This window comes from Bos indicus x Bos taurus, chromosome 19, assembly GCF_003369695.1.
Source record: "Bos indicus x Bos taurus breed Angus x Brahman F1 hybrid chromosome 19, Bos_hybrid_MaternalHap_v2.0, whole genome shotgun sequence".
Classification (NCBI taxonomy): Eukaryota; Metazoa; Chordata; class Mammalia; order Artiodactyla; family Bovidae; genus Bos; species Bos indicus x Bos taurus.
The window spans coordinates 21,937,915-21,950,536 of record NC_040094.1 but is presented as its reverse complement, the minus strand read 5'-3'; the positions used below and the strand labels follow the sequence as shown (position 1 = coordinate 21,950,536).

Here is a 12,622-nt window from a genome sequence, read left to right as displayed (position 1 = left end):
AATGAGAAAAATGTGGTGGGGGAGAGCAAGGTGGGGGTGCTGTCATATATACTGTGTGTTAGTCACTCAGTCATGTCAGACTCTTTGAGACCCCATGGACTATAGCCCACCGGGCTTCTATCTCCAGGCAAGAATACTAGAGTGGATTGCCTTTCCCTTCTCCAGGGGAACTTCCCAACCCAGCGATTGAACCCTGGTCTCCTGCATCATAGGCAGATTCTTTACCATTTGAGCCACAGGGAAGTCTGTATAAATGGTAGAAACGTTACAATTGTGGAGGCTGTAGTCTGAGATCAGTGTAGCAGCGTAGTCAGGATTGCTGTTTGTGTTCTCACATGGAAAAAGCAATGGGAGAAACTTTGTAGTTTGAGGGGAAGGTATCCATCCATTAGATTCCTAGAGCTAGAGTGGGGGGAGTGTTTTATTTTACAGATAAGGAAAGTGAAGACAGGTTATGCAGTTTGCCCAAGGCCCCCCAGTCAGAGGGGGAGTCAGGACTTGAACTTGAGTCTTCTAATGCGAAATTCCACTTAATGCATTATTCTGGAATAGATAAATTCTTATTTTAAAAAGTTTTGCCTTTTCAGAAGACATGAACAGATAGCTCAAAGGTAGAAAATGGACCTAAAACACTGAATAGCTGCTCACTTTTACACTTAAGAGAAATGCAAATGAAAATTACACTGAGATAACATTTCACACCTATCAGTTTGGAGAATATTCAAAAGCTTAACCGCACATTTTGTTGGCAAGGCTATGGGGAAAGTGGCACTGTGATGCAGAGTGGGTTTGAGGATATGTTGTACAGTGAAGAAAGCAAACAGAAAAAGTAGATGTAGTACAGTACTTGTGTGTAAGTCAGAAGCAATGATATATATTTGCTTATATTTTTTCAAAATACAACATAGGTAGAATAAGCCACAAACTAATAAAAATGGTTTCCCATGGGGATTGAACAGATAGGAGTGGGAGTGAGACTTCCAAGTTTACTTTTTAATAAACTTTTGACTCTCAACCTTTTAAAAGTCTTGTATATTCAAAAAAAAATTGAAAACATGGAAGAAAAAACACACCCTAAAATTGAATATAAGCAGGAGCAAATGAACCCACATGTATATCAAACTGATAACCTCACAGAAAAAAAAATTAATTCAGACAACTTAAGCATAAAGCATAATACGTACTCTGATTATACTCCTTGCTACTGCTGCTGTGTCACTTCAGTCGTGTCCGACTCTGTGCAACCGCATAGACAGCAGCCCACCAGGCTCCCCCGTCCCTGGGATTCTCCAGGCAAGAACACTGGAGCAGGTTGCCATATCCTTCTCCAATGCATGAAAGTGAAAAGTGAAAGTGAAGTCGCTCAGTCGTGTCCAACTTTCAGCGACCTCATGGACTGCAGCCTACCAGGCTCCTCCGTCCATAGGATTTTCCAGGCAAGAGTACTGGAGTGGGGTGCCATTACCTTCTCCGATTATACTCCTTAGTGTGATATAATAAGAAAAAAAAATGCAAAGAAAATTTGAACTAAATATTTTCATTATTGGTTTTGGTATTGGTGTGACAATGTTAAAACTGCCTTGTAAGTAGAGCAAATGTGATCGCGAGCAGAAATTATTTGAATTCTATATGGGTTGGTTTTCGTACCTCTAAAAAATGAAGGTAACTTTCTTAATTTCATCATTTGTGAGAACTGAACATGATAGCATTTAAAATCCCTGGCACATAGAGAGGAGGAAATGTGGTAGCCGTTACTGGCCTTCTTTTTAGAAACTGTGCTTCTCCCCTCATAGAACTCCTTTTCAAGTATTGTATTTGGTCTGTTTGCTAATTCTCTCTCCCTAACCTTGTCTTTTTGGTTCTGCAGGGCTCAGAATGGAATGCCTCCAACTTAGAGGATTTACAGAACCGAGGGTAAGCACACAGAGCAATTGCTGACACCCCTGGGTGGCAAATATCACTGTTTTATCTTTGCATTTTCCGGACCAAGAGGTGTCAGTGAGGAAGTTTAAGCTTGAGAGTTGCTTCCAGTTGGTTCTTTACTGGGCGTAATCTAATAAAAATTAAAACAGCTATTCTCCCACTGTTTCATCCCCCTCCTCCCAAGAAAGAGCAACTGTTGCAGTGGAAAGTCTTTCAAAGACCAATGTGTAAGCCTTTCATGCTGTTTAAAAATCAAACCCAGTTATTGAGTTTTTTTATTCAGAGTAGTATAAGGTTTGCAGCAAAGTTGAGGGGAAGGTACAGAGATATCCCGAATATTCCTGCCCCGACACATGTGTAGCCTCCCCCCATTTTCAACATCCTCACCAGAGAGGTACATTTTTTACATCCCATGAACCTATGTTGACACCTCATAGTCATCTAAAGCCCATAGTTTATGTAAAAGTTCACTCTTAGTGTTGTATCTTCTGTGGCTTTGGACAAATGTATAATGACCGTGTGTCCATCACGATGGCGTCATACAGAGTGTCTTCACTGTGTGAAAAATCCTCTGTGCTCTGTCCATTTATTCCCCACCCCCACCCCAGGCAACCATTGATCTTTTTACTGTCTCTCTGAGTTGTGGTTCCTATTTTTATGTTAAGAGTACACAGAACCACGTGTGTTGGGTTTACAGCTCTCTAATCAACATTTATTGAGTAATTTCTGTAGGCCAAGCACAGCTAGATGCTAGGAATCCAAAGAAAAATAAGTCTCAGTCCCTATCCTTTTATAGTAAGGTGCATGAAGACTAGGTAGGTTATAAATATAAAATGAACAATGTAAAATTGAACAAGAAGACTGACTTGTATTAAGAAATGTGTTCCTAAAAAAAAAAAGAAATGTGTTCCTAAGCAGTATGGTTATCTTTGATTATAGCAGCTGAGACCACAGTGAACCTTCAACAAGCAAAAAGCCACCATTCTTCCTTCTCACTTCTTAGCTAATGCCTAAATCTTCCATCAGCTTTAGGTCAGATCATTACATTATGAGAAGAGAAAATCATGTCTGGACATTGGCCATGCTAACTCTTCATTTGGACCGAGATAAGACCTACTGAAACTCAGAGATAGTGATGACTCCTTGGCTGATTGCTGGCTGCCTGTTTTCTCAGCTCCAAGTCAGCCTCTGGCTATCTTGAATGTGATTAAATGCATACTTCTACTTCTCCCTCAGAAGGAAGAAAGACAAGTGATTATACAAAGAGTTTTGGGGGAGGGGGAATGGAAATCTGGTTACTTAATTTTAAGGTATGAAAATAAAGAGAACTTGGAAATTTTAAGTTGGTGAGGATTGAATCAGTAGTTCTTGAAAGCAGAGACTATATCGTAGTTTTGTGTGAAACATACCAAACTTAGAGCTTTATACCAGAAGGGTGCCCAGTAAATGTGAAGGAATGATAGAAAAATTGACAGACTGTGATCTGCAGGAAACTAGCACCTGTAGAGTGTTCAGTAAGAAATCTGACTTGATAAGAGCACTGCCTGCCAAATGTATTAGAAGCATTCATGTATGTATATACTTTGATATCCCCAGCTAGAGATGAGACCTGTTTATCTCATTTACCACTTACGAGGATAAATTATAAAACACAGAAAACAGACAAGTATGGTTAGATGCTCAGGCATCTGCTTAGATCTTGTTTCTTAAATTCACTGGTGCTTCATCTTAAATGGATGAAGAATTACAGTTCAGGGATCTGTATATAAAACATGTATATTGCCCTTGTGGATGATTTAAGGGATTTTCAAGTATAATTTTGACAATAAGGCCATTTTCTCCCAATGCACTGACTTTAGAACTCCAAGTAAACTGCTGCTCCTTTACAGAAATGGCAAGTAGGATTCAAAGAGTGTCATTTCCAATGGGTAGTGGCTGCCTAGATTTCCATAATGAAAAGATTGGGAAACCCTGTCCTGCTATAATCTCTTACTGAATTATGGGACTGGGGATGGGAGAGTTGTTCACTTTTATTTTAAATGAAATAAGAAGTGTGCTTGCCTTTTTTTCTGACAGTTTCGAGATATAATTCACATACTTTATAGTTCACCCTTTTAAAATGTGTGCTTCAGTGGGTTTTAGTATATTCACAGAACTGTGTAACAAAAAAAAAAAAAAAAAAAGAACTGTGTAACAATCCATTAAAAAATTTTTTTCCAACCTGAAAGGAAAACCCCTTTAGCAGTTACCCACATTTCCTGTCCTCCTCCCCAACTCCTAGAAACTACTAACCTACTTTCTATCGCTATAGATTGGCCTATTCTGGACATTTCATTTATATGAAATTATACAATATGTGGCCTTTTAAGAATGGTTTATTTCACTTAACATTGTATTTTCAAGGTTTACAGTGTTGCAGCATATATTACTGCTTTCTTCCTTTTTTATTCCATTGTATGGAGATACACACACACCCCCCACATTTTATTTGTCCACTCATCGTTTGATGGACATTTGAGTTGTTCCCACTTTTTGGCTTTGGGTGGACATGTTTTCATTCCTCTTCAGTCTATACCTAGGAGAGGAATTACTGGATCAGATGGTTACCTTTTGGAGAACTTCTAGAATGTGTTCCACAGGTGCATGTTGCTTGCCTTTTATTATTTTTTAATTAATTGGGGAGGGCAGGCTTCACCACGTGGCTTGCAGGATCTTAGTTTCCCCAGCAGGGAATAGAACCTGTGCCCTCTACAGTGGAAGTGTGGAGTCTTAACCACTGGACCACCAGGGAAGCCCAGCTTGCTTTTTAAATTAAAAAGGGAAAAAAAAATCCTTTCTAGTGATGGACTTTGATGCTCAGTTGAAACAGATGGAAATCATGTCCCAGAAAAATTTTGGTTGCCTGACCTTCACCATGGGTTTGCTTCGTCATGGCTCTCCCTTTCTGTAGTCCTTCCTCTGACTTCAGAGACTGGGTTTCTAGAAGTCCATGTGTGGTTCTGAGAAGGAAATTGCTTCTACAGAGAGAAACGAGTGACTGTGTTGCACTGTTGAAGTAGCCAACAGTGATGTCTTAAGGCCACACAGCACTGCAAAAAGGTAATCCTTTGGCAAATTAAACCCAAGCATTTATTGAGATTGCACAGTGGGAGAGACAGCAAAGGAGATTTTTGATACAGAAACCATTTTCTGCAAGCCTGGGAGAACTCTCAGACACATCTGCTGTCATAGCAGCCAGGAATGCAGCCTTGAAAGCTGAGAGAGTTTGAAGTCCAACTTTCCTCTGACCCTCCCAGCCCTGGCCTCATTTGCCTTTCATGTAGTTTAAAGGGAGTAATAGAGCAAAAAGCCGACAATCTGGCATTTAGAAAGATAGGAAATGTTTCCTTCTATTTTTTTTTCTTAAGATACATGTTAATAATCTGATTTAATACACATGACTTCCACAGAATAAATTTTGTCGCTGGTATAATTTTTGTGACTGAAGAGAATTTGTCAGATGACCAGCTTCAAATTGATTCTTTGGAGTAAATTGCAAGGCATATTTTCAAAAGACTCTGAAAGATGAGCTTGTATAACTGCACACAAACTGAACTTAGTAGACGTTGAACTTGGTAGACAGCTTCTCTTTTAGTTACCCTGAGACCCAGCTATGCCCAGCCTGTTACAGATTCTGTATTAGGTGTAGCCTCTTAGGGTTGTTTTGTTTTGCTTTTGTTTTTTAGCTTTCTTCCATAGTTTGGTACTTAATTTCAGCCTCAGGAGTAAACCAGTTTTAAATAAGAAAAAACATGCTGGGAATTGGATTTCGCCTGAGTAATAGAGGTCATATTCTCTCTTGGTTTCCTCACAGGGTTCGCTATATCTTGAATGTCACTCGAGAGATAGACAACTTCTTCCCGGGAGTCTTTGAGTATCACAACATTCGGGTGTATGATGAAGAGGCAACCGACCTCCTGGCTTACTGGAATGACACTTACAAATTCATCTCTAAAGCAAAGTGAGTCACGGTCCCACATGCACATTCGGACTCCTCTTCCTTTTGCACCACACATGGCTGGGGCCTGAAAGCTGTAGATAACTTACTGATGATACTCAGGGAAAGGAAGTAAAGAAAAAAAGGAGACTGGGATTTCTTAATCCTAGGAAAAAAGATGACTAGTGACTTAAAACTTTTGCTTTAAGTAGATGAAGCCCCTGAAAGATGATTTCATGTTGGCTATTTCCATTGAGCACAAAATGAGAGAAAATAAACTGAAGCTGCAGCAAAAGAAATAGAAATGAGAGAAGGAAGAAATTCTGAAATTGCCAGTGAAGACATTTGAAAGTTATAGAATAGAAATTACTCCAGACAGATGGAACAGTAGATCCTCCTCTCTGAAATCAAGGGGAAAGACACAGCAAGCTTTCAAAATCTTTCCCCCTGCTTTTTACTTTTCTTGTTGTTCAGTTGCTAAGTTGTGTCCAACTCTTTGCAACCCCATGAACTTCAATACACCAGGTCCTCTGTCCTCTACTATCTCTCGGAGTTTACTCAAATTTATGTCCATGGAGTCAGTGATGCTATCTAACCATCTCAGCTTCTGCTGCCCTCTTTTCCTGCCTTCAGTCTTTTCCAGCATCAAGGCCTTTTCCAATGAGTATCAGGTCCTGTACATTTGCAGTACTCTAAATAGTGGAAATTTCCTCTGGCCCTTCTGTGGTTGTCTTCCTTTTACTGAAACAATTTCATAGTATTAATTTAGGGTTTAGTATTAATTAGTATTAATATGTCAACACTTTTTTTTAAGTCCCTGGGGATTTCCTTGTTAGTCCTATGTATTCCTTCAAAAGAAGAAACCTTCAGGGAACGTGTTGCCCATGCTTCCTCTGCAGGTGTGGTGACACTCAGATGCTCCCTGGCAGATGAGAAGCACTTCTGTTTTTAAAATCCTCCTTCAGGAAGGATACCACACCTCACTTAAGGACCTTCATGGTCAGAAAATGCTTCCTTATAGTTACCCTGAATTCCCATTCCCATACTCCAGCTTTGAGCCCATTCTCTCAATCTCCTAGAGGTACCTGAAAAACTTTTGTACTGTTGAAGCTTCTTACTAAATTATTAATGATAATACCACTCATAGCATGCTTCCTATGTCCCATGTACTTTACACATATTCTCTCCTGTTTGCCAAAACCCAGAGAGGTGTATACTGTCTTCCTTCTGTACAGAGGAGGACAGAATACAGAGATGAGATTCAAAGAGAGATTAATAACTGGTGGAGACAAGACTTGAACCTGAGATCGTGTCTCATTTCAGTCCATCAACTATAGGAGCAGTCTAGTTCCTTAAGGAAAGGGGACTGGAAAAGATGAGGCAATAGTCAGGGTTACAGCCAAAGAGGCTAGAGATCGAGGCGAGGCCCCAGTCCCAGTGAAGAGAAAGGCTGATTCTAGCAGGGCTGAGGTTGAAAGGAAATACTGAGGTGCCCATGTTACATTTACTGAGAGGCACGCACTCTCATGTCCTGTAAATGTAGGTCAGCATCTGAGAGCGAGTGCCTCCATAAGTGGCACCCTGGACATCTCATTTGGACATCTCAGCCCTAATCAGGGCCCTGAATTCCAGACTGCCTACACTTGGGTGAGTTTAGGAGTCCTAATGTGATGCCGGGCTTCATCTGGACAGTCTAGCACTTGAAGTAAGGGGGTGGGGCGAGCACTGAACCTGAAAGATGAAATTGGGATAGGTGGGAACCAACTCCACATCCTTCATTACCTGAGTTAGAAGCCATTCACTGAAAAAGCTGAGCTCAAAATGTAGAAATGTTTTCATAGGAATGGATTTCATAATTGTATTTTTCTTAAGATCGGCCAAGTTTGAGTACCTTCCTTGCCTGCAGGCAAAGACCTGAAATTCAACGTATTAAAGTTGTCAGAGCTTGATGGGAAAATACAGAACACATGTCTGAACTTCCATCTGAGTCACTGTGACGTGGCTTCCCAACTGTAGTCTAAATGAAAGCTCTGTGGTGCCATAAGTAAAACAAATATTTCCTAGTCATTTGGGATCATCTGAGTACACAGAGACACACATTCGCACCAGCCGTTGGGACACTAAAATTTTACCTTTGTTATGAGGCTGTTTAAATTATTCCAGACCACGCTCTGCCTTCTCACAGCTTATCTGGCTGGCTCTCTCATCTTGGCACTTAACCTCATGCCTTCTTTCATTGGTGCTTAACTCTTTCATGTGTCTCTGTCTCCAGTAAAAGGATTATAAGCTTCTGGAAGGAAGCGTGTCTACTGTAATACAGTGAGTGAGTGAATGAATAGATTTCCCCTGTTGGGCTGACATGTGCATTTTTAAATTTATTGGGATAACCCCTTGGGAAGGATCCCAGCCCATGTACACTAGTGATAAGAGTAACTGTCCTTTTTTGCAGATTTTAAAATGTTGATCCTACTTACAACTGACAGATAAAATCAGCAGATCCATAAGTTTGTTCATACATTTAGCAAACATTTGAAGGCTTACTCCAGGCCAGACACTGCGTTATTAGTAGAATTAGCATAACCAAGTAGTGTTCAGATCCGAGGGAATTAGCTCTGGCATAAGACTGAGGAGTTTTGTTTGTTTCTGTCACTCTACGGGAACTTTGTTTTCTACCCCATTAAAAAAGAAGAAACAAACAAACAGCTTGTTACCCATGCCATCCTTCTGGCTGAGAGAGCCATGTGGTGCGTCACATGGTCCTGTCCAGTCCCCCGGGTATACAGCCAGTCCCTAGGTACTGCGGGGGGGTGGTGTGCAAAGTACAGGGCTGCGTCTGAGTAAAGAGGAGAGTCGGTTTCATTTGGTCTGTGCTTTCCTCCTGGGACAGAACTCTTGCTGGAACTGGAAGCAACTCCCAGCATTTGGATAAATTAGATGAATCACCACCACACCTGTAACTCAATAGCCTGCCAGCCGTGAAATGTGCCCTTGGGGCCGAGGGGACTGGCGTGCAGCCACACACAAAATGGGGTCCAGTCTCTAAACTGAAAATTCTCCTTCTGTGCTCTGTGACCAACTGTCATTGCAATTACCGTTCTGAATTTTAATTGTCCGCTTCTCCCAGTGAATCCTACCCTCCAGGGAAAACCTGTTACTTATTTTTGCAGCAGACTTTGCACAAGGTCTCACACATGGTAAATGCTCGGTAAATGTTTGCTGAACTAAACATTTGCTGAACTAAAGAGGCTTAATATTGACACTGATTATTGTTTGAATGCACCAGGATTGCCCCACACACGTGATTAGAGGTGCACACAAGTGCACTCAGGTGGGGTGAATTACATAGCAAGAAAGTGAAAGGGCCAAACAGGAAACACGGACACATTAAGAACCTAGCTTTTCAGGTGTACTCACTCTAAGGATTTTCCTGGTGGTCCAGCAGTTAAGACTTGACCTTAACCTGCAGCAGGCTGCAGGTTCAATCCCTGGTCGGAGAACTAAGATCCCACATGCCTCACAGCCAAAAAACCAAAACATAAAGCAGAAGCAATATTGTAACAAGTTCAATGAAGACTTTAAAAAATGACCCACATTAAAAATCTCAAAAAAATAAAGATAAAATGTACTCACTATTGTGTTTTCCTCCTTATCTGAATCCCCCAAACAAGGAAACATGGATCTAAATGCCTCGTGCACTGCAAAATGGGGGTGAGTCGCTCGGCCTCCACTGTGATCGCCTATGCGATGAAGGAGTATGGCTGGAACTTGGACCGAGCCTATGACTATGTGAAGGAAAGACGGACAGTGACCAAGCCCAACCCCAGCTTCATGAGACAGCTGGAAGAGTACCAGGGGATCTTGCTGGCAAGGTGAGTTCCTTAATTGACTTGCTCAGTTTTCCTTCCTTTATGCTCCCCAGGCCACAGTGAAATGTCCTTTTGTGCACCTAGTCTTCAGCCTAATTTAAGTGTGTGATACACTTTGAAAATTGAAATCTCTATCCATCTAGTTTTTAAAAAATAAGTACCAGAACTTGATTGAGCTCAGCATGGAGTACTAGGCATTTAATCTAAAGACATTTAAAAGGTGGAAATAAGATCCCCTTATTTCAGTTCTCAATTAGGTGCAGGTTTTCATAAATACTCCTCAACATCTTCTAAGGCCAGATACAGCTGCTGTATCAAAATGGATACTGATTGCTCCCAACGTAGGGCTAGGTATAGCTGAAATTCTTAGAAAAATTTTGGCCCAATGTTTTAAAACAAGTACCTCCTGCTGCTTTGGATGTGTTTTTTCCCCGAGTGCGTGCTTTCAGTGAGCCTGCTCCAGTAATTTCAGTCATGGAACAAATCAGCAAAACTGGGATATAAGTAATCCATGTGAGGTATGAAGTTACTTCCCAGAAATAACTCGTTTTCTTTTTTAAGATCTTTCAGTCCAATGTTATATATGTTTTGCAGAAATACATAAAAATACAAAGGGAGAAATCATTTAGAAACTCCGTGCCCACAGACAGCAGTTGACATTATCTTATCTGTGTCTCTAGCCTTTTACCACATATACTGATGGATATATTTTTCTTTTTTTTTTTTTCACAAAACCTGTTTTTCAGCCTTACCTCTTCACTCAGTATTGGGCCTTTTTTTTTTTTTTTTATCTGTAGCAGCATTTATGGAGCACTTACACTTCACTTAACTGTCACTGTTCCTCCCCCCACAGCTTTATTAATATGTCCATTGTATTGATTTCATAAATTTATATATTGCAAACCAATTCAACCATATCGTCAGCTAACACCTCCATCCCCTTACATAATCGCCTTTTCTTTCTTGTGGTGGGACTATTTACGATCTCCGTTAGCAGCATTCTATGTTGTTGTTATTCAGTTGCCAAGTCGTGTCTGACTCTTAGGGACGCCATGGACTGCAACACACCAGGCTCCTCTGTCTTCCACTGTCTCCCAGAATTTGCTCAAATTCATGCCCATTGAGTCGGTGATGCCATCCACCATCTCATCTTTTGCTGCCCTCTTCTCCTCTTGCCTTCAGTCTTTCCCAGCACCAGGGTCTTTTCCAATGGGTCTGCTGTTCGCATCAGGTGGTCAAAGTATTGGAGATTCAGCAACAGTCCTTTCAGTGAATATTCAGGGTTAATTTCCTTTAGGATTGTCTGGTTTAGTCTCCTTGCATCCAAAGGACTCTCAAAGAGTCTTCTCCAGCACCACAAATAGAAAACATCAATTCAAGTATATAATACAGTATTATTAGCTGTAATCACTATGCTGTACATTAGATCCTCAGAACTTGAGAATTTCACCACTGGAAATTTGTGTTCTTTGACCAACATCTCCCCATCACCCCCTAACCCCACTCATCCTCTGGTAACAACCACTCTACACCACTCTTTTTCTCCGAGTTTGACTTTTCTAGATTCCATGTGTAAGGGGTACTGTTCAGTATTTGTATTTCTCTGTCTACCCAGAACTAGGTCTTCAATATCTTCCTGTATCAATAAAAACTGGCTGTTTCCACAATAATTTGATAATTGGTTGTAAGATGAGTTATTAATTTTACTACATTATTTATTACCCCTTTAGTGGGGGTGGTGAAAACCACCTTCAGCAGATTCCAGGAAAAGGATTGAGATACTAAACTGAATTCAAGGGTCAGTTTCCTGAGATGCCACGTGCTGGAGTTCTGTGGAGTGCTGTATTTTGCTGTGTTTTCCCACATTGGCATGTTCTGAGTGGTTTGTTAAGGTGAAGGCACAGCTGCCTAGAAGCAGGCGGAGCTGATGCCAGAGTTCGACTCCAGTGAGTCTCATGACTTGGTCTTGACTCTTGAATCTGGGCTGTGTTTCCCCTGATGTTAAAATGTTAAATAGCCTTCCAGCCTATCCCAGCCAAAGGACCACCCTCCCACCCCCGTGGTATTGTGAACATGTGGCCACAGCACTATGGTTTCCACTAAAAACCCCTCCCACTTACTCAGTTCTTGGCATGATTTCATCCAAGCCGTTCTCTTAGGAAGCTGGGAGGATACTGAAGTCCTCCACTTAAAAAGAATTTATAGGTCTTTGGGGCCAAATTTTGATGACATTTTTAGGTCAGATCAGAAGATAGGGGACAGAGCAGTTCTTTTTGGCACAAGAAAGAGGCATCTGAAGGTTGAATGACGCATAAATATTGTATATTCCCAGACGCACACATGACAGACATTAGGCAGTGTCCTCACGTGACCCGTCGAGAGGAAGAACACTCTGTGTCCTGCCAATTTCAGTATTTATTCTGGAATCCCAGGCTACTGCAAGCTGTTGGATTGGGTTTTTCTAGCATATGTAGTTTTTCTTATATGTTAAAGGAATTGCAGAAAAATCTCGGATGAGGATAGGAAGGGTAGGATTAACCCACACATCCACCCTGCGTCTTCCCTTTCCCTCTTGGTTCCCTCCTGCCTTTCTGGTCTTGATTCACAGAGGGAAGGGCAAGCCCTGGGGAGTGAGGAAACCACAGAATTTTGAGTCAGTAGATCTGGTTTCCGTTCCTGGTTCACCCTCTTGTTGCAGCTTTGAGAATTCTCAGTTATCATCCTCACCTGATCCTGTCTATAAAATGAAAACCAAGAGCCCTAGCTCACAGCGTTATGGTAAATAAGAGTGTGTATAATGTATGATATGTACTGTTAAGGGTTGTTCAGATGTGATTCTCATCACATGCTTCCTGCA

At 41.2% G+C, this 12,622-nt stretch overlaps 1 protein-coding gene across 5 annotated transcripts in view; it reads left to right on the top strand.

Annotated features, from left to right (window-relative positions):
• The window catches only part of SSH2 (slingshot protein phosphatase 2), a 246,458-nt gene that overhangs the window by 217,533 nt on the left and 16,303 nt on the right, over positions 1-12,622 (top strand). For all 5 annotated transcript variants that reach the window (XM_027519264.1, XM_027519266.1, XM_027519262.1 and 2 more), the window contains 3 exons: positions 1,868-1,914; positions 5,777-5,923; positions 9,568-9,768. In XM_027519264.1, the coding sequence (XP_027375065.1) occupies positions 1,868-1,914; positions 5,777-5,923; positions 9,568-9,768 (395 nt within the window). The remainder of the gene's footprint in view (positions 1-1,867; positions 1,915-5,776; positions 5,924-9,567; positions 9,769-12,622) is intronic.